The 21,951-nt window shown below is 40.5% G+C and overlaps 1 protein-coding gene across 1 annotated transcript; it reads left to right on the top strand.

The window, feature by feature from the left end:
* The first annotated feature begins 13,724 nt into the window (after positions 1–13,724).
* LOC139732002 (uncharacterized) lies at positions 13,725–19,865 on the top strand. The gene is made up of 2 exons (XM_071642874.1): positions 13,725–14,096; positions 15,031–19,865. The coding sequence occupies exons 1-2, from the start codon at positions 13,880–13,882 to the stop codon at positions 16,284–16,286; spliced, it is 1,473 nt and encodes a 490-aa protein (XP_071498975.1). The 5' UTR covers positions 13,725–13,879; the 3' UTR covers positions 16,287–19,865.
* Positions 19,866–21,951: the final 2,086 nt, after the last annotated feature.

Below are 21,951 nucleotides of genomic sequence, written 5' to 3'. Positions count from 1 at the left end.
CACAATACATGCATGGAGGAATTTAAACAGATTATCGGGCATTTGATCTAGGCATTTTCAACCTTGCCCTTGTTTACCAGACAACTAAGGCAGAAAAAGTCAGAGGAGCTTGAGAGACAAAGATAGAAGAAAAAGAAGAAGAAAGAAGAAGAAATGACTATTGATGTCGTATATCATTGTAATGATCGCAATGTTTGAGGATTTCGGAGACCTTATTTTACATTTTGTGTATCAAAAAAGTTCAGTCATCTGGTTAAGAGCCTCTTTATCGTCGTGCATCATGGGTACTCCATCACTGTGTATCTGTTTCCCCTCCGCATCAAGTTCACGATATTAGTTTCTGCTTTGAAGGTTTTGGTCATATTGAATTCAAGTGAATGGAACGGATCGGGATCAATGATTTTAAATGTGCTTGTTTTCTGAAGGTGAGGCCGGATTAACGTCATGGCCATACCAAATAATCGCTGAGCGTGAATGGCAAACATTCTTCTCTTCTACCAATATTGCAGTCCAAAGAAAGTTCCCTGGGGGCTTTACCGGTAGATGGCAGACCTGTACATAGTATTATTCATCCCCCCCCCCCCCACTGCCAGTTTTTCCTACTAGCACGAAAAATAAAAGACATGTGTGATATTAGGTCGAGCAGCAGAAAGGCGTTAACATCATAGAATGAAATGATTGTGTTAAGACCATTAAAAAAATATCATGCTCATCGTCATACCCTTGCCACAAGCGTTCATGTCATGATACTTGTTTTTATCTTTAAGGCTCGATCTGATTCAAATGATTAATTGCTATGATAGAAGTAGAGTATAATTCCTTGACAGGATGTAATATAGAATATGCACCGTAGCACATTGCAGGTAGGCCTATGGACAGCAACAGCAAACAGACGCAGATACACACACTCGCACACATACACAACTAAACAGACAGACTGATAGGCGGACATACAGGCGCACATAGACAAAGGGTATCGAAAACCACATCCACTATAGTAAAAAGCAGGACAGCACAGGTGGTTAGGTATGATATTTTGCCACAGAGTCACGACACGCTTCTACGACCGCGCTGTACCAACACACCGCGTTTTACTCCAGGAAGCGCAGAAAACGTATGTGTACCATCTATGTGCATTCGGGCACACAGTTCCTATGCCTGGCTGCACGATGAATAGGGACAGAGCGAGTGGCACATACATTGTACGTGCAATCGTATAGATAGGCATAATGCACATATACCTGACATGGTACTGAGACTTGAGGCCTATGCGTTATCACCGATACATCTCTTAAAGTGACAGTACTGACACATATATCTTTAAGTCCTGACTCTCAGTTGGTTAGAGCTCGTATATCTGCTGAATAATCATACCTACACACAAACAAACAAACGCACCCATATTCTATACATACAGACATGATTTTGCAGGTAACAATTTTCACGATTATTAAACTACTGAACAAGTCTTCACGACAGTATATTCACAGGGAAGTGATGCTATTTATACTTCACTCACTCCTGTAAACATGCCTGGAGATTAACTCCTGTTAGACACTGATTATCATTTCCACATTTCTTCACTATGTTAATGCATAAGGGAGCTGAGAAAAATAATCGCTAGGAAATGAAGCATTGGGATTTATCAGTCCATGCCAATGAACAGTATACGGGCTCATTATCATAAATCATGCTATGAAAATAGGCCTGTACACACATGCGGACAGAAGGTCAACCCTGTTGGGCGCGTACAAACACGTTTAATTTCGATTTGTTCAACCCAATTACGAAGTTAGCTGGGAAATATATACAATGGGGAATACCAAGGGAAGAATGACGATAACACGTAGGCCCTATAATGAAAGTTTTCGGACCCGACCCCATAATGAAAGAAAATTTATTGGCTATGGGACACATTATGACGAAAATGGCAGGCAAACAGAAACATAGATTACCAAATTTGCAGATAGAGACATAAATCCCCCCAAGAAAACAAAAAACAAAAAATAAAAATTGAATGAAAATAAACAAAAATGAACGCCAACAATACACGCACACACATAAATAACTACATACCTTAACACTAGACTGTGTAGAACCTTTTTTTTTTGTACAGTGTCAACGTATTACATTCTATTACACAAAACGTTTTTTTTATAGAAATAAGTCATCATGAAACATGACCAAAATTATGCCATCTATATAACGCATGTATATGGGAAGATAAGTGCATTAACCATTAATGATCAATGGTTAAAAAAAAGTGTAGGCCTACATTCATGACATATACTTCTATTGCTTAGGCACACCTGTTTATAATCACATATCATTAACCGTGTTGGATGATTCTTACATATCAATTAGCATCAGCGAAGACGTTTCGAATTACCATTCTGTCCTTACAAGTGTATACCAGGGAGGTGAGAACCTCCCTTGTGTTACGAAACGCATATCATATCATTACGTACAACGTACACGCAACTATAATACGTAAGCGCCTTTACAAACATGGACACACACACAGAAAAGCACTCAGGGGCCTCGTGGTATATACGTAATTTTGTCAATTATCACGAAATAATTTAAAGGAAACAATAGCCCAAATATCAATGTAAATCAGGCGAAAGCAGCATTAGTAGAACACATCAGTAAAAGTTTGCGGAAAATCGTTGAATCTATTCAAAAGTTATGAATTTTTAATGTTTCGGTGCCGTCATCGCTGGTTAAGGAGACTATTACACTTCATGACGTAATTACGGACAACAATGTAAAGAAAATTCAATACATTTTCACTTTTCTAGCAGAATTACAGAGCACTTGACTTACCTCTTTCAGATATCAGGGGGAATAATACCCTTAACATAGTCAGTATAACAAGTTGATGGAATGTGTTCTTTTCATGAAAAATGAAATTTTGTGGAATTCTCCTGTTTTCTTTCTGTCGTTGTCCATATATAACGCCGTCATGAACTGTAGTAGTCTTCTCATCCTGTAATGACAGCACCGAAAATAAAAGAATTCACAACTTTTGAATCGAATGTCTGATTTTCCTCAAACTTTCACCAATGTGTTCTCCTAATATTGCTGCTTTCACTCAATCCACATTTATATTTGGGCTTTGGTTTCCTTTCAAGCAACAATAGCACTTCGATACGCTAGTAGTGGGAGGGTTAACGGCTGTTCAACATGTGTACATAATATCTCAAGGACAGCACTGTTCTTTCCATGCGAACCACGCCTACCTCCGAAGTGTGTCGAAGTTACCCGAACCAGCTGATCGGGACGATAAGGTCCCAAAGGACGCCCTTTCGTGCGGTCTCAATGACAACGTTGCGAAGTTTGGCAGACAACACCATTCCTCGCATACCAGACCCCAATATTTTTCACCGCCAAGGAGTATCCATGGTAACCAATGTGGACTGTGGACCCAAATATTGCACTTTGCAAGAGTACAGCTCGCACCCGTAGGAAGAGAAAGAGAGAGAGAGACAGAAAAACAGAGAGACAGGGAGAGACAGACAGGGGGTGGGGGAGACGATTACTATCGTAGTCAGAAAAAAAAAAGTAACGGGACCACTCGGAGTATAGTAGTTCGCGCCGATTGTGTCCCTACTCTGAACTTGACACAACGGTGGCTCGGCATTCAAGGTCTGACAAAAGCCCTGATATAAAGTTTGTTTGTGTTTGGTCGAATAGTTCCTCGGCTGCTTGGCAACAGTTATTGTCTGCCGTTTTGGCGGAACAATCTTCCGCTGCCCTTGGTTTTTTATTGGAAGTCAACAGAGGATGGCATGATGCTGGTTTCTACAGCAGGTCTGGGTATACAATCAGACCAGACAGGAAAAAATAAATCGCTGATTTCTTCCATGGCATAGTTTTCGGAAGTGGCCTTCTTGACACGTATTGAGGTCGAATCTTCCATTCACGCTTTGGTCAGAAATGCTTTGCTTTCTTTAGGTCTATTCTTATCTTATCGAGAAAAACTTTCCTCATTAACGAACACCTGAACGCGTTCTTTCAAAGTGCACCGAGGCTGTTGCTTTGGTTACAGATATTTTGGACACAAAACCTAGCGTTTTATTTTCACAGAGGCTAAATCAAGAAAGTAACATTATTTTTGGTTCCAGGCCGCTATTCACATCATTGCTAGTAGTGCAAGTATATCAACACACAATAAGAATACAGAAACTTCTAGTCCTATATTTCGCAATGATTTCACACTAATTGGTGTGACTTTACTTTCCAATTTCCAACAGGTAATATTAAGGGGTGAATTGGAGTGAGAACCGAAAGTTCGTATATCAACCACTGTTCTTCTCTCTCTTCTCTATTCTACTCTATCTTGCAAGGATAAATGACAATAAGTCTTGGTTATCAACCCGGGTAATATAGGCCCTATAGTTATATAATCAACCTCCCACACGTCTGCTAGATGCTACCAAAAGTATCATGCAAGCATGACTGGTGACACGTTACTATTTATATACTTTTTCGTTTTCAAATTTTCATTCCTATTTCAATTCATTTCACAACTTTTTTTTTTTTAAGAACACAATGTACAATACAAACGAAAATACAACAATCACTCATAGGTTGTTGTTGTTGTTTTTTTTTTTAGTTTCTGAGGAAAATCAACTTTTACATAAAAATTCAATCGATCATTTAGATGCAAAACACAGTACTGTTAATACAGTCCTGTGATTTGTTTCAAACATATTTTTTTATTTTGTTGGAGGGGCGATGTTGATAATTTTAAAGACGTTAAGTAGAAAACGGCTGAACTTTTTTTCGTCCACCGGAAATCGCACACGAAGTAACACACAGTGTTATATAGTACGAAGCCATACACGTCTTCTTGATTGACCAAGGCAGCCTTACTTAATCACGTCCATAACCTCGAAAATTGCAAATCGTTTGTTACTGCTTCATCTAATGATAGGATGGTATCAAGCCCACATTCTCCATGCACAAACTGAATTACTGTATACATTGTCTAATCATAGCACAGTGAGACATGCAGAACGAGAGCATATCCCGGTCATGCAGTGCTAGCCTTACTTCAAGGAGGTGGGCGGCTTCCATTTCGCCTTCATCGTTTCCTATTCCTATTAGCACGGTGCGAATTTTCAGGTGATCATCTTATTGGTGATCATCTTATTGGTCTGCTTCAGACTAGTGAAAGCACAATATTGCTGGTTGGCATAGCGACCAAACGCAGTGGACTTATAAGACTATAGATTAACCACAAAAAGCCCTGCCTTGTTTCAGGGTTCCACGTCTAGTACACGTATTGGACAAACTTAAAAAGAATAACAGATTACGTCTCACGTGGTGGGTCATGCTATAAGATTCTATTCATCGTCTCAATGTCTCAGTGATGTTAGGGAATTGAACGTCCTTCAATAATGCCAGGCACGGGAAGACTCACAAGACTCAAGCTGGGCTGGAAAACAACAACAACAACAACAACAACAACAACAACAACAACAACAACAACAACAACAACAACAACAACAAACAACGACAACAACAGCCAATGATATAGGCCTATCCCCTAAACCTTTCCCAAGTTATCCAACTCGACACCTTTACCCAATGATTCGTTCGTCTCCTTAGAATTTGCAGAACATTATACAGTATCACTTGTACCTCTCTTATGCCACCTATTTCTTCTACGCACTTTCACCTAAAAGTAGAGCTGGATCGTACAATAGGTTGTTTCATAATCTGGGTCATGTTCTTCACAGTACAGGCATGCAGGGGGAGAAAAAGCCCTATATATTAAATTCCGTGCGAACGGTGCCCAAATCATTATACGAGTATAAAACTTTAAGACAAGAATGAACAATATTCGTTTCGAAATCAGCTGGTGATGGTGTTACGCGAGTGTAGTAATTGTCGATCCTTCCCTTTGTCACTGGGATTACTAAGTGTAACATCATATTTGCCACGTGCGATTTTCCAGAATTTGCTGATAATATCCAAGCAACCGGGGAAAGGATAGGGAAGCGTTTCCGCTTTGTCTGAAGCAGGCTTTCCGGTAAACTCAAACAGGTTTCGAACGCAGGACTTCTACACGGTGACTCAATAACCCGACAGACATTCGTGCTTGTCGAAGTTGTAACTCACATGATGCAAACATTATACATGTACTAGAAGCGGAAAAGCAAACGTAGATTTCTCTTTTTTTTTCTTATTTGATACTATGATAGCTTTGCCCTGTCTCATTATTACTTTCTTTCCTATAGTTGGATAAGATCCTGTGATTTTTATCATATTTATCTATTCTTGGGTAAGATCCTATGATTTATATCATATCTATCTATCTATCTATCTATCTATCTATCTATCTATCTATATCTCTCCATCTACTAACAGGGATGAAATGACAATAATCATCCTGATGAACGTGGAGTGACGAGGCCTTATACACCTAGTGTCTTCTCTGCCCAACTGAGTGGTGGTTATAATTATCTTGTTTATCTTGGAAGATATCTTTTGTTTGTTTGATTTTTTCTTGGTATTTTTGCCGTTGATTATCATAGTGATTGCAGGAAAGGACTTATAACGAGATAATATCATGTCAAAGTGTTTTCATGATAAATTACTTTTTTTAAAAGTTATTCATACATGTAAAAATAGAACCATATTGGCATTTTTGACAGTTAAATCGCACGCAATGTTGGTTCACATTCTGAAAGGAATTCTGACAAAGGCATTTTTGAAATAACTATACCTGCAAGATTATGATACGTACTGTACGAGAGATGAGAATTCTAAAGAAATCCTGGACCCTGCTAAGTGCATTACATAGATATCATGACATCAAACAGACTACATGAAATCAGCTTGAATACTTGAAAATATGAGCGAGAAGGATGAAGAGCTTAGTGGCCAAAGAGTGGAATAACTTCATGAAACTTTAAAAAACCTTAGGTTTATCATTAATAACAATATTGAAGAAGTCTCAAATACGACTTGCTTCTGCATGCCGTCACTTTACAGACGGTCCAATTGGACACCCCCCGCCTCACACACACTCATACATGCACATAATCTTCACTCAAAGAAACTATCTCGCATTAATTATTTTTCGATAGAGATAAAGTGTTTCTTGCTTAATAATATCTGCGGGGAAAATTATAAGGAAATGTTCCCCCATACTCATATAAGTGTAATTTCACACCAGTTTCAAACTGATTGCAAACGTGGAAATCTTCAGATTGGACATATTTTCATCTTAATCGGACTTCAAATATGGCAGCTATAATTTTTTGTGGTTTCACACATCTCCATACAGAAAAAGTCATATCCGTTGCAAACCACAAATTATGCAAATTAGATGATGTCATAGTAATATCACCTCACCTCTCACTCATAATAGTTTGTACAAAAAAAAAAAACAAACCCCAAAACATGACAGTAATCATTTTTGGTCGATCGTTCCGAAACTACAATGTGTAACTATTTCCCCTGAAGATCATCATTAGGTCGTTAGATTCAACACAGACACGCAAACACACACACAAACACAGACACATACACAAACACATACACACAAATTCATATGAAGAATGCGACACATTTCAATGCCATGTCAAACAATAGGAACTTCAGGGGAAGCTGTCTTATTTGCATATAATTGGAGATCTAAGTGTCCAAATTTGCAAATGCGGTTGCGACTATTATCCGTGCTTCTTAAATATTGTGAACCTTCTCCTTTTACGTCTCCTCTATGCAACATTCTCATTCACGTCTCTGATTACGTTGAAACATGCACTCTTCTACTTATTCAAGTTTACTCTGAAAATCAAAGTACGAGTTTTTGTTGCTGTTCGTGTGTTCAAAGAATCAATATATAGGTCAAATGTAATCAAATATCTGGACTGATGAAGGAATACAATAATCGACAGGCTATAGTTACTTTATAACATAGTTTGGCGTTTTCAGTGTAAATTATTTTTATCTATTTTGGGGGATCAAAACAGAAAGCTTCAAACTATATACTCATACGACCGTGCAGCTGGAATTATGGTGAAATGATGATCAAAACTTGACTCACACTTGACTTCAAAACACACGCTCCTTCAGGCGGAAGGGATCCACCTTCGGTGAAATAGGCCTTCGTTCTTTTGGCAAACAAACAGGAATTTTGTCAGACGGTAGACAAGTGCTTCGGAAAGCAGTGTGCGGGATAAACCACGGGGCAATGCTCACATGGCCCATACAGCGTGTCCTGAAACGCGAGTTATTTCCACACACCGTGTAGCCCAATAATTGTCTCTGTGGACCTTAGCACTGTGGCAACGCTGAAAACAGCACTGGATCAACACATACCAAGAAGTGACATCACGCACCTTTTTTTTTTCTTTCGATATCTTTCTTTCTTTCTCTCTCTTTTACAGCCAGGGAAACTAAACATGCACCTTGGAGTTTGGTGTGCTGGCAACGGGAACCCCTTGGGTCAGGTCATCACCCCTGTATTAAGCGACATTACAGCCGCAGAAAGTGGAGACGTTCGTGGCGGATACAGGGCGAGTCAGCAATAGTCGATCCATCGCATCACATTAGCTTTGCAAGTTGCAATAATTTGTCGAATGGGCAAGATTACCCGACACTTTTCAAGACGGACCCACCACTGCCCAGGTAAACAGTGCCAAAGCATTCACAACGTTCCGTCATTTTTCAACAGAGGGAAACGTTTACTCACGGGGGAAACAAAAAAAGCGTGTCAGCAATATTATTCACAAGGATTCAACAAATTACCGAGATGACAACATTATAATATATTACGCTTCCTCAATTTCAAACCTGTACCACCAATGCCAAACCAGAGAACCACAAAATCCACTCTAGTCCTTCGGTACAGCAATATTTAATATTTCCTTTATGGAAAAAACATGGAGAAACATCCGCTGACGTCGCTGATACGGTAAAATGATACAATCACAAAGACAAAACGGAATCAACATTTCCCCATCATAATCATACACGAGGAGCGATCGACAACACATTGTTTTGCACAGCAAACAATTACGAATTATTGATCACTATTACCAACGACGACTGTGGTTATGTCTCCTTAATCAAAATACAAACAAGCGGAGGAACGTTGCCAAAATCGAAGACCACAAACTATGGTGCAACAAGTAGATAGTCACCGCAACTAGTCACACTCTACTCGCGTGCATTACAACATTATTAATTGCTCTCCAGGATGACCTTACTTGACCTTTCGAAGGCCTCTCGAGAATCACTCAGCACATCACAGTGATCACATAGGCCGAAGAATCTTATGCCCTACTCTTCTGTCATCTTCACCATACTACATGTATATCATTACATCATAACTGAGTACATGTATATCACAAAATAATGCCATGATTATAAACTGCTATCTTACAGTGCTCTGTGAATCGCCTCTGGATGATAGCGTCTGAATCATACCTGATTAATACACGTCCCCTATACCCCTATAGAATAATATGCAGCACCCCAGAAAAAAAAAAGGGGGGGGGAGCAACCATGCGTTTGGGAAGGAACTAACTGAATTATAGGACTGTCTTACATCATACATAACTATAGTTTAAGATCCGATTTGAGTTGAAATTTTCAGTCATTGCGTATAATTTCATCGCTCCTATTTCTTACAACGATAATGATGAAAATAACAATGATGACGATAACAATAACATCAATAAAAATAGGAATAATTGGCCTAATAATGAAGAACGTGAGAGTATATTACAACTATAACAAAGATTAAAAAAATAATATAATGGCATTATCACTGTAATGTTATCACTTTATCATCACCGTCATAAAAACTGTTTAAACCATCTTCACGGCTGTCATCCTTATAGTTATTGTATTTTGAATATATCGATGTAGATTTTAATTACAGTATTGTATTTCTAATAGTTATACCTACATAAAAGATGGTGCCATGAAATAGTTCATGAAGGTATTATTTGTATTCACAGCTCTATAATCTTCAGGCAGTGATAGGATATTGCGTTTGACAACCTCGATTGCCTTTTCCAATCAATCAAAATGATACAACAGTCCTCTTCAGCGGGAATTACAATTGTACAATAAGGTTTTGACATGATGATTGCAGGAGTGTTGAGCTTATACCAGAAATGTTTTAATGGCAGACGTTTCGTCGAAATATTGTGAGCGTATAACAAGAAAAGCTGCTTTTTCACGTCTTTCTGGAAATGTTTATGGAATAAAAAAGACTGGAATGCGGTTACTTAATATGACACAGTGTGAAGTGTAGATTATCAATGTGATTATAGATTACGAGTTTTTTGTTTCGTTTTGTTTTCATTTTTCTACTGCAGGGGAGTGGGTCGTAAGCCCTTTTCAAATCCAGGCTTGACTCGATACGCACTGGTAAGCTTGGACTGAGAATACAAACGCCACTAAGGGTCAGACTATTTTGTCCATTCGAAGGCCGAGGAGTGTCCTTCTAAGAATAAATAGCCATTCACAATCGGATTGATTTGGGGGACTGATGGAAAGGATCTATTGTTACGACACATCCTCTACAATGGATAGAGAGTGTCCGTACCTAGAAAACAGGGCTCGGTTATCTAGAAGTCGTTGGATTAGCACAAGGCGTGACCGTCTAAACGCTGGGACACGTCAGCGAGATAGCTTCCCCAATTTCTACACACCCTGTCCGATTTTTTTCCCCTCATGCCCGCTCGCTTCGACAAGACTGACTGCCCTAGCAGCGGTATTATGTACTTATGATTCATACAAATACTGGGATTGCCAAAAAAGTTTGTCATTGTAGGCCCCTCGTGCTAAACTTCGTGTCCTTGGCAACGAGAGAAACGGGGTGACTAAACACAGACTCGAGACAGCGGCCTGGCTGGCTGGGTTTCTGGCGAGCCGATTTCGTCTTTGCCATGTTTCATTTCTTAGGAAACAGTTTCTAGGTGTTTTGTTTTTAAATGCTGTTCATGGAAGTAATAATGATCTCATGCAAAGTTAGGCAAAAACATGATTATGTCACAAATTGATATTGCATTGATGATAAAGGAGCAAAGAAAACGGGATTCCATCGGGATGTTCATTATATCTGCTAAAAATAATGGCTTACCTACACTACATCAGATACTATTCTAACACTCGGTATGTTTGCAGGAAATAAACCTCTACACTTGATACATGGGAAGTAAAAATGTAACCGCTGCTATATGCCCGACCGCAGTGGTTCTTGTGCGTGATATCGGTAAATTATGCAGATGTAAATATAGTATAGTTTTGCATATCAATACACTGTTTGTGAAGGAAGTCATTTACTTCCTTCTTTTAACTTGGCGCGTGAATGGTCAACGCTATCAAAACTAACACTCGACTGAAAATAGTTATATGGCCTTGGCAAGTGTATTCTATCGTCTCTATTCATAGTGTGATTCCAGAGATTAATTATTATGCATGCAGCTCGACTGATGACCAACGTCGAATATTGGCTATTTGCCTAGGTACCTATATGAACATGAACACGCGACTAAGCGCTAATTAGGAACCTACAAACTGTACATAATTACAGGCTTTGAACAACTGATAAATATTATTTTGATCAACACCTGTCCAACGGTAAATTTGAGTGTGGTGGTCGTATTGCTATACAATGAGCACTAGCAGGTCTGTTGTACACATTGTAATTCGTGGCTTTACCATAGACCCGCCTGTAGAGGTCATTATTCCGTAATCATTGGACAGGTTGAAAATATTTAATTTCTATTTTGACAGGTTAATTTTTTGATCGGTCTCGAGGATGGAGATGAGGTCATGCTGTGCTTGGAATACTCTTCGGATTTCTTTCTTTCTTTGCATTAAATATCATGTGATTGCAAAGGGGGTCGATTTCAGTGAGAAAAAAAATTCTCCAGATAACTCAGATTGGTAAAGAGCATTGTATAAATGAAATAAATCATATTTCAATAATCATAATGTCAACACATCTCTCGTGATAAAATCCTCATTTAACCTTATATGTATTGTCCCTGTTGCAATGATTGAGTTTGTTGGTGTTTAATTTAACCGTGTCTTAAGAAAACTGAGAAGTGAATTTGCTATAAAACATCACCTGAGACAACACACGAAATACCTCGTTCATGTCCTGCCTGTGTAACTACATCGGTCCAGGGGCTGGTAAATAGCTGTGGTCTACAATCCCCACAACCCATGAATGTGTTATATCCATACACCCTAATTTACACGCCTTCCTTTGTGCGTGTAAACTCCATAGCAATATTTCTGCTAAAGCCCCTAAACTGCACGTAAATACCCCAAAAGATGTGAACTTATCATTTGACAACGTCATTTACCAGAAATCAGGAGGGAGTATATACCAAGTCATGCACATACGACTGAAATGAAAACTCGACAGCCGCTGTCTAGCGACTGCTCGAAATGCATTTCATACGCAGTAAGTGAGTTGTGAACGGAGATGAATACACACGGCTTACGTTTTGCAAAATTCGAATATGAACGTGATGTATGGGAGTGGGAGAGTGGAAAACATTACAGTGTCGAGGTAAACGGCCACGAATTCACGATATAACGATTCGAACAAACAGAACACTTACCGAAGGCAAAATATCCTCCCCCACTGGTTGTCATATTGTTATGGTGTATGGTCGCGTGTCGTGCGAGTGCCATCGCAGACACGTTACGTGCATAATCACAGCCTACAGCCTAAACCTTCGTATTCTATGTTGGAAATGCCTTTCTCGCCTAAAATTAGACAATTGAGAGACGAAACAAGGTGCATTGGAGTGAGATGGGTGAAGGATGTATATTTAGCGAACGACAGCTAAAATTGGGGTGCAACTCTGGAATGGGATAGCCCTCAGGTGAGATGAAAAAAGGAAAGAGCATTGGCACACCGTCTAAAGCAGAAACTGTCTGCATACAACACGCGAGTGCGCTGGCCACAGCGTAGCCGAGCCAGTCACTCGGGCACAAGGGATAGCAAGCTTAGCATACAACAGTATAGTTAATGAGATCGAAATTAATCTCATTGTAATAACAATTCGGAAAGGTTCGGCTCTCATTGGAATGCTAATAGTAAATATTTACACCGTTGCCACCCCTGTGCACGATCCCCCCTATTTGGAATTTCTCGGTAAGGCCCGAATGCATGGCTGCCAGTTCGGCTGAGTTCGGCCACTGATTGGGCGGAGCTTATGCTAAGGAATCGGAAGTAATGCAATGCACACTTTGTACGTTCCTTTGATAGGCTTCCCTAATATGGTACGTGTCGGAAGTGCCGAACCGAACAGGCCGCGCCCAATTCTGGGCTATTCTATATCTTCGGATTATAGGGGGATACCGTAGTTGGAGCATAATTGTGTCTCTAAATTATTCCTTTATTCCAATTAAGTGTTCATTATGATGATTTTACTATTATTAAATACTTATTTATTGCAAAAAACTATGCTCTCTGCACTTTGATGTTGCCAAATAAAAGGAAGACATAAGTAATAGAAAGCTAACACCCCCATAATTAGAATGTACGAATCCCAAATCTTTAGATTGTTGCTAGGTAATGGCTGTGGACGTTTGACGTCAATGTGCGTCATTGTACCACGTGATTCAAACGTCACAAGGGTCTGCCCTAATTTGGACGGCGGTTCTCATGAATGAAATCGAATAAAAATACTTGTACCTCGAGTCTTCGGCATTCGACAGTTCGGATTTACTCGACTCCACATCGGCAAAAGTCGTAACTCTGTAGCTGTTTGGAAATAGAGCGTTTACTCTAACTGAGGTTCATGTCACAAGTGACATTTCGCCGCGCAAATTTTGATCATCGTTTGATCGACCCCACAATCACCTTAGAATTTTTTTCAGACGCATGAGTAAGAAGTCAACAGAATCAGGCGAAATGCGTATGGATCTGGATACACTCTCGCAAGTGGCGCTGAGTCAGTTTGATACTAGTCTGTTTAACAACACCTTAGCCTCGCCGGCTGAGCCGACCCCCCTCTCAGCACCCGATGCCCTGAACTTGGCTACGACTATGGCCGCGACTCAGAGCTTCAACTTCACTTCTGATCTGCCTACACTCGATGGTGGGTGGCTTTGTACTACCTCTTTCTCCGAGTTAATTTAGATATGTCTCGTCTCTCTCACCATCGTCCCACTAGTTTGTGTCTCCGATAGTCACTTTTCCATCGCTCCTCATAGCTGTTAGGCGCATTATTCGATCAGCTCTCGCCATTACTTAGTCTGCTCTCTCTCTCTAACTGGACTTACTTGGCTTAACCACTCAACAATAATGCGGCGTTTCTACTATGGTGATTTTCCGAGCTCTACCCCGTGTTTACTCCGCTACCATTCAGATACGTCACACTTACACGGCCAGCTTTGCAATTTGTGCTCTGTTCGTGAAAATACTTTGAATTTTCCGTGCTTTCTCTACTTATCATCATAGGATTTTGAATACTTGGAATTATCTCTCCGACTTTTACGTTGTGCAGCTTCTTATATCTCACTCACGGCGTGTGCCTCGAACCGAAGCGAAGGCACACACGTGTAGTGTTCGATCAATGCCCAGCCCCTGAGCGCCCTTGGTGTTTACTTCAAGCGAGTGACATTGTTCGCGATACGCTCTCGGGGCGTGTATCGCTCGTGCCTTTGATAGAGCTTAGGCAAGCGTGTAGAGCAAAGCGTATTGCTGGGTCGAGTTCAGTGTGACGTATCTCTGTGTGTAGCCTATTAGGTTTCCCTCCCAACTTTTTCCCCTTCATACAGTTGTGTGTACAGCATTATCGGTGTTCACTTCGTAATGTTATCATTCGCCAACGCAGCGCACAGCTGATCGCAGTGCGGGCGGGTATCCAGTGCTGGTCACTGTACGTTCATAGTATTACACACTGGTCTTACCAATTTCCATGTCATAATTAAATGGAATTATAACGCTTTGATTTATTGATTTTTTTTTGAACTGCTATCTCTTCATGGATCTAAGTCTCGTTTATTCCTTCTACTACTTCTGCAATACAGGTACGATGGAAGAGTTTGAATTCAAGCCACAGGTTACTGAGGCTGGCTTTGTGGAAACGGACCATAACATGAACAACCAGCGGGGCGAGCCGGGCGTCATGAGTGGGTACCACACCGTCCCGATGAGCAACGTTCAGCAGCCCGCTCACATGTCACCGGTGTCCTGCAGCAGTCCTGACAGCTCGCCAACCCCCAGCGGATGGTGGACGCCTACCGAGCGCCCTTCCACCACCATGTCTAGTGGTATTGGAAGCATTATCACCACATCAAACAGCCTGATCAACGAGGCCGTCGCAGCCGCGCAGCCCACTGTCACAGGCTGCGAGACGGCATGCTTCACGCCCAGCACTACCAGCTACAACATTGCTGCCACCCAGGCGATGATCAGCCCTCAGGAACTCTCCACCCACAACTCTCCCTACACGACTTGTGCCTACACGCAGTCAGCAACCTCGCTTGTTCCGACCACGGCTTACGATCAGCTCCCGGAGAACTTATCAGTGCAGTCGACTATCGTGCAGGCCGGCAGCGCTCCCTTCGAACAGACCGTTAAAGTTGACGGCGTGCTGAAATATTCCTGGCCAACTGCCCCTGACATGAGCTCGGCTTTTGGTCGCCCAAGCGTCACGCAACACCAAATCGTAAAAATGGGTGTGCATACAGGACAGAGTACTAGCCCACAGCCACAACAAGCCCCAATCTTGCCCTCTAGAACCCAGCAGCTTTCTCTGACCAACGCTCCACCTATGATGCTGCACATATCGCCCGCGGACATCATCTCCCAGCCGTACCCGACGACGCAGAGCACCGTCGGGAAGTCGACGTCCAAACCGCGGAAGTATACGAGCCGCCCTGGCAAAACTCCGCCCCACGAGCGGCCCTACGCTTGCCCCGCCGAGAACTGTGACCGCCGCTTCTCGAGATCCGACGAGCTTACGAGACACATCCGTATCCACACTGGTCAAAAGCCATTCCAATGCCGAATCTGCATGAGGAATTTCAGCCGCAGTGACCACCTCACAACGCACATCAGGACCCATACTGGCGAGAAGCCCTTCTCCTGTGAGACCTGTGGTCGTAAGTTTGCCCGCAGCGACGAGAGGAAACGACACAGCAAAATCCACCTGCGACAGAAAGTGAAAAAGGAGGCAGAACTCATGAAATCAGTTAATACGTGCAGCTACCAGCAGACCCCAGCCTCAGCCTCGTCCCCTCCAATGCCCGTCAGTGCCCCATCAGCTGTAACGACCTCTTAAAAACTCTCTTTGAGGACTTATCTACGAGCCTAAACCTTGTTTTTGCTTTGCGTTTTGCACCCCTCCTGCACGGATTCGGTGGGAACATCGGCCTGTGTCGTGCGGTACGGCCGGGCGGCTCTGCCCCGGCCCGACGTCGTGAACAGGGCCCTAAACCAATCTTGCCGCTGAGAGAGCCCGAGCGAACCTACGCGTGGTGTGGACTATAAACTCTCGGATACACGTAAACTCAATGGATTGTCTGATCATAGACTTTTGCACAACTCAACCTGGTTAATACGGAGAAATTCCGTCACACCATTATCGTTCATTGTTGTATCATTGAGTTTTGTTCGCAATTTATTAAGCCTGACCACTGTACTGTGTCGTTTCGTTTACCAATATGGCTTGTGCGATTTGTGAAAACCCGTTGCAAATTTTTGACCTAGGTGCTGCTCAGCGGTATTGTCATAAGGTGACTAAGTCAAGCTGCTCTCCAATATTTCTTTTTTTCTATAGCTTAATACAGAGCTTCGGTATAACATTCAGTAAAAGCACTTGTGCTTATCAGTTTGTATTCAGAGAAAGTTGACTTGATACTTCATGTTATTTTTTTTTCTTTGAAGCGAGTATTATGCTGTGCATAAAGAAATCCCAGCAGTGCTGGATAATTCTGTATACATGCTCGCCTGCTTCCACTGTTTAAAAAAACCAAATATCTCTGTAAATTGATATCGCTGCTGGCCAGTTGTATTTCTGTTAATATGAAGCAAATGTATTTCGATAGGGACAAACCGCTCCCTAATAACAATATTCATGATAAATTCCTTTAAACAGATTTTTAAGAGAGAAGATTCTATGAGAAAAACAATGACACTGTCATCAATGATTTTATTCGCACATCAGATGCTCTGTATTTATGAATCAAATCAATGCCACGAAAACTACCTACGCTCCAAAGAAGATTCAGTGGCATTATTGCCAATTTTGTTCTGTTTGAGCAGGATATATATCATTCTTAGCCATTTCCACATCGACGAGGTAACCCAACTCAAAGACGAGTTGAGGAGCAGCAGTCGATGATGTTTGTATGTCTTGGATGCATTCAGAAATATTCTACGCAATGTGTGCAGTCGCTCAAGAAGCTAAACTAATCTTCATTAAGTCACTGTGAAATGGAAGTCATTCATTCATTCATTCATGCTGCTAACTCATCAGCACAGCTGTCTCTATGTGCCACCAAATTATATATCTGTATTTGTGGTAAATTTTTTTTTTTAAATCCAGCAACAGAATTTGAGTGTTATATTGGTACGATGATAATCACGTTCAGCTTACCATGGCGTTGGTTTCTTTATATGTAGTGAACAGCCGTGTCAAGTCGTGCATTTCAGTGGATTTTTATTTTAACGAAAAGACAAGAAGTTGATAAACTCTAGTTCATCAGTGCCTCACACATATTATCATGGTGGATTTTCGCTAAAGATGACATAGGAATTAAGTCATGATACGGGTTCAATTATGTGTACCTGGAAAGGGTGAAAACACTAATACGTTTGTCTTGTCCATTGGTGTCTTGTCAATTTATAATTTCTGATTCAGTGAAGTTTTCTAAGTTTTTAATGTGCTGGTCGATTTCTTCAATTACATGCGTGTTAAATGTCATGCACAGACTTGTAAAATTTGCACTGGTTCATTGAGTGTTAAGATGGAATCGCTGACGCAGAGAATATGTATTAATTCCTTTGCCTATACAGTCTCATTTCTTTTGCATAAACTTGGATTTAATCGTTTTTTTCATGAATAAATACATTTGCCAATATTCATCCAAGCCAAACGACAAAATTCCGACTGCAATCGTGTTGTATTGAGAGTTGTTCTAGAAGTTTCAAAAGAGGTGGAAAGACGAATTACAACTCATAGTTTTCACAAACAAATTTCTTACTTTGCTGGAACCAAACCTAAAGCTTAGACACCATGTATCTTCCAATGTGCCTTTTTTTAAGAACACAAATTGCAGGAAAGAAAGAAAAAATAACGGAAAACAGGAAAATGACAATGTATAATTTCATTCTGATATTAGCTTGCCTTGCAATACGGACTAACCGGTGGAGTAATTCATCACCTTCCTTCTTAATTGAGAAATATAAAACGTGCGCAAATCCATTCCTAGAGCTTTACGTAGACCTCATCTTTTGGTTCTGTCTCAATTCCATGTGTACTGTTGCTCTCTGTTTGGTGCCTACAGCTTACTGTTTTGGTGTAAAATTTTGATTTTAATTTTACATGTGTATATAGATATCTTTATATTTATACACGTCAGGATTTGTTATATTGTATCTTTGATACTATGCATTAGCGCCCGTGCTAATCTTGTCTCGTCAGATATTACACGGTCATTGTTTGTTTACTGGGGAAAATTCCGCGCTTGTACATACTTGCAATGTCGACATTTATTATTATGGTATTGTATACCGTGCATGTAGAATGGGTGTGGAAGGAGGTATACAAATATGGAGGAAAAAAAATAATAAAAATATTTTTGTCATGAAGTGCACAAAATATGAAATACCATTTCTCTGAAGTTACTTTGTAAGGTGTGATTTAACCAAGCCCTGCAGTGTGCGTGACGATTGGATTGAATGCATTGTGAGTTCGTTTCAAGTTGGAGTTGCTGTTGAATGTATGCGAGAAAATCAGCGACAATGTTACTGGAGCCAATACATTAACATGCCATGTTTGTAGACATCATTATTAACTGGTTATGACAGTATGTTTAGGAACCCATGGTAAGGTAGTTGCATGGCAGACATAAGCATTCAGCGTTATTCTCATTCGCATGAAGCAGAAGAGGTCACCCCGAATTACTATCATTTTTTTTTTTCGTTATTTCATATGTGGCAACATCAGATATAGAGTTACTTTCGGAATGCGTAGGCTTAATTTATTTCACAACGCTGAGAAAACATATCTAATGAGCTGAGCATCAGTGCTTAAAGGGGTGGAAACAGACAAACAGAAGGGAGAAATAGAAAGAAAGAAAGAAAGAAAGAAAGAAAGAAAGAAAGAAAGAAAAAAGAGAGAGTGGGCATGGAACTGTAACGGCCAATATGGCCCCAATTGTGTCCAATATATCTCGCTATGTGTGATGCCATGCATAATGAGAATGTGATCTGTTTTTGCCTTCTTCTGTGCATATGCTTAACATACATAATCATACTATACTGGTGGGAAGAATAATATCCAATGTAGAGTCTAAAGGTGCTTGTGTAGGAAGGAATATACAGTCATGATAAACAGCACCACAAAACACCTCCCACGGAGCTAGAGCGAAGGGAAATCGTGGGGGAGGGGAGGGGGAAGGGAGAGTAAACAGACTATAGTGGGCATGCAGACAGACAAAAGGACACATACACACACACACACACACACACAACAGACAGCAATAGAGTTCAGAGAAACAGAGAAATGGGACACTCAATAGCTGATAATACAGAAACACGTATAATACCTTTTTATGGATTTGATAGGATTCTCAAAGAGATAGAGAAATGGACATGGAAAGGAGTGGCTTTCCTTTGGGACCTATCATTGAAATAAGAAATGTTACGCTGAAGTCAATAAACAATAATAGTTACATATACATGTACATAAAACAAAAATACTGCCATGATCTTGCCGGATATGGTTTTAAAAACAGAGGTTTGATGTACCAATAATTTTAGGGTTTCCATTGGTTATACTGGAAAACAACTTAATAAATAGCTCTGATTCTGACTTGCGATTACATATGGTTCAAATATGTCACCACAGGCGATCGGAAATCAAACAGGAAAACTGATCTATCCAGCTTCTAAAGAATATGAGCATTAGACCAAAGCCTTGTCAAGACACGGGAAAGATGCCACAGTGTTTCATCACATTGCGTTTGTTCTCCACATATACCATGTGCCCATATATAGGCTCTGCTGTCGGTACTTCATAAACGGGCATTTGACTGCACTCAACACAGTCTGATGCATTGTAAGCGGATCACTGTTTTACTCCAAAATATTCTTGCTGTTCGTACACATATCACACAGTTTTCAGAGACAAACACACGACAAACCCGATGTACACAAGCACAAGCTCCCTCTCTCTTTTTTCCCCATCTCTATCTCTCTCAACTAATGGCTTGATTGACAAAGCAGAACCAAATGATCGAGAACTATGACGATGCAAAGTGATTCAGTCACTAAAACGCGAAAATAAAATGACTGAATATGCCATGGAAAACAACTCCAAGCACCACACCAAGCAGCTGTTCAGTACAGTTATTTTCCCCCAAACTACTCGAGATGCTGCATTTTGCGCCATTTTGGGATTCGGTTCTTGCCAGGGTATTCGGCCACACACACACACACACACACACACACACACAAACATACACGCAAAAAACATCCATATACATCTACGAAAACCAAAGAGAACGAGGTTTACCGTTTTCCGTTCTGGATTTTTTCTTTCTTTCTTTTCTTATATAATGAGACAAGCCTTTCTGAGGTTCACACACGAAAAGGGGCATGTGGATTACTTTGCGTGGGTTCGGCGTGTGTGAGATACTCTCATGCCCATTAAGAATAGGATTCCTCACATTGTTACTTATCCACACAACACACAACGCAAACTGAACTTTATCTTATTTGATTAAAAAAAAAAATATTGTGGAAGTCACATGTTTGTTTTAGCATGTTTCAGACAGGACAGACCTCAGCCCCTTTATAATGAGCTGCAACTTAAGTGCAATGCACAAGAAACTGTTGATAAGCAGGCAGATGTTACCAGAGCTCGTACTGTCATCCCGCCCGAAGTTATCCGAGAGTTCATTCATTTTCTTTCAATTGCCGAGCAACTTTGAAAAAGGAGAGAAAAAACCCCACTTATATCAAACACTGAGATCATCTGAATTTTTTTAGCAGCCTGCCGAAACACTTTGAGTTCCATAATCATGAAGAGTTCTTCTTTCAGATATCATCAAGCTGTATTTTGTTCTCCTTTGCAGTCCTTTGCAGTTACCACACCAGCAATCAGTGCACATTTTTGTGTAATGATGTATTATTTGATAATGTTTGTAACTGTGTTTCATCTCTTCCCATCTCCCTGGTTTCATTGATATAGCTGATTCTGGGTGCATGCACTGGTCGGCGGGAGGAAGGCCTCAAGCTTCGATGATTAAGTTTGCCTCAACCTCCCCCGGCAACCAGCGGTATGCACTTATAGAATCACCACAATTTTTATATCAAGCAATATGATTTTCTGTTTGTACTCTTTGTCCGCTTGTATTTTATGTTGAATTGCAAAATAAATGATAACAAATAATAATAATAATTATTATAGCGCATAAAATCATTCTTGATGACTGCTCGACTGCACCCATGGTGAATGCAGAATGTGCAACAAAAATTTCGTTGCAAAAAACACAAAACAAACACACACAACAAAGCAAAAAAAAAAAAAAAAAGCCAACTACAGCAAAAAAAACCAATAATAATGCTTATGAAATGAGTCCTGATCATAGCATCATTGAGACTTGACTTCTCCGATAATATTAATATCCTAAAAGAAACAAGAAGAGCAAAAAAAGGAAACAAGCTGATTATGCATACCTGCAATCGATCCTAAGTGCTTTTGTAATTCATTCGTCCAT

The sequence above is a fragment of the Diadema antillarum genome, unplaced genomic scaffold (genome assembly GCF_040938485.1).
Source record: "Diadema antillarum isolate AM-2024a unplaced genomic scaffold, OU_Dant_1.0 seq00000392_RagTag, whole genome shotgun sequence".
NCBI lineage: Eukaryota > Metazoa > Echinodermata > Echinoidea > Diadematoida > Diadematidae > Diadema > Diadema antillarum.
This window is presented reverse-complemented; position numbering and strand designations above follow the sequence as displayed.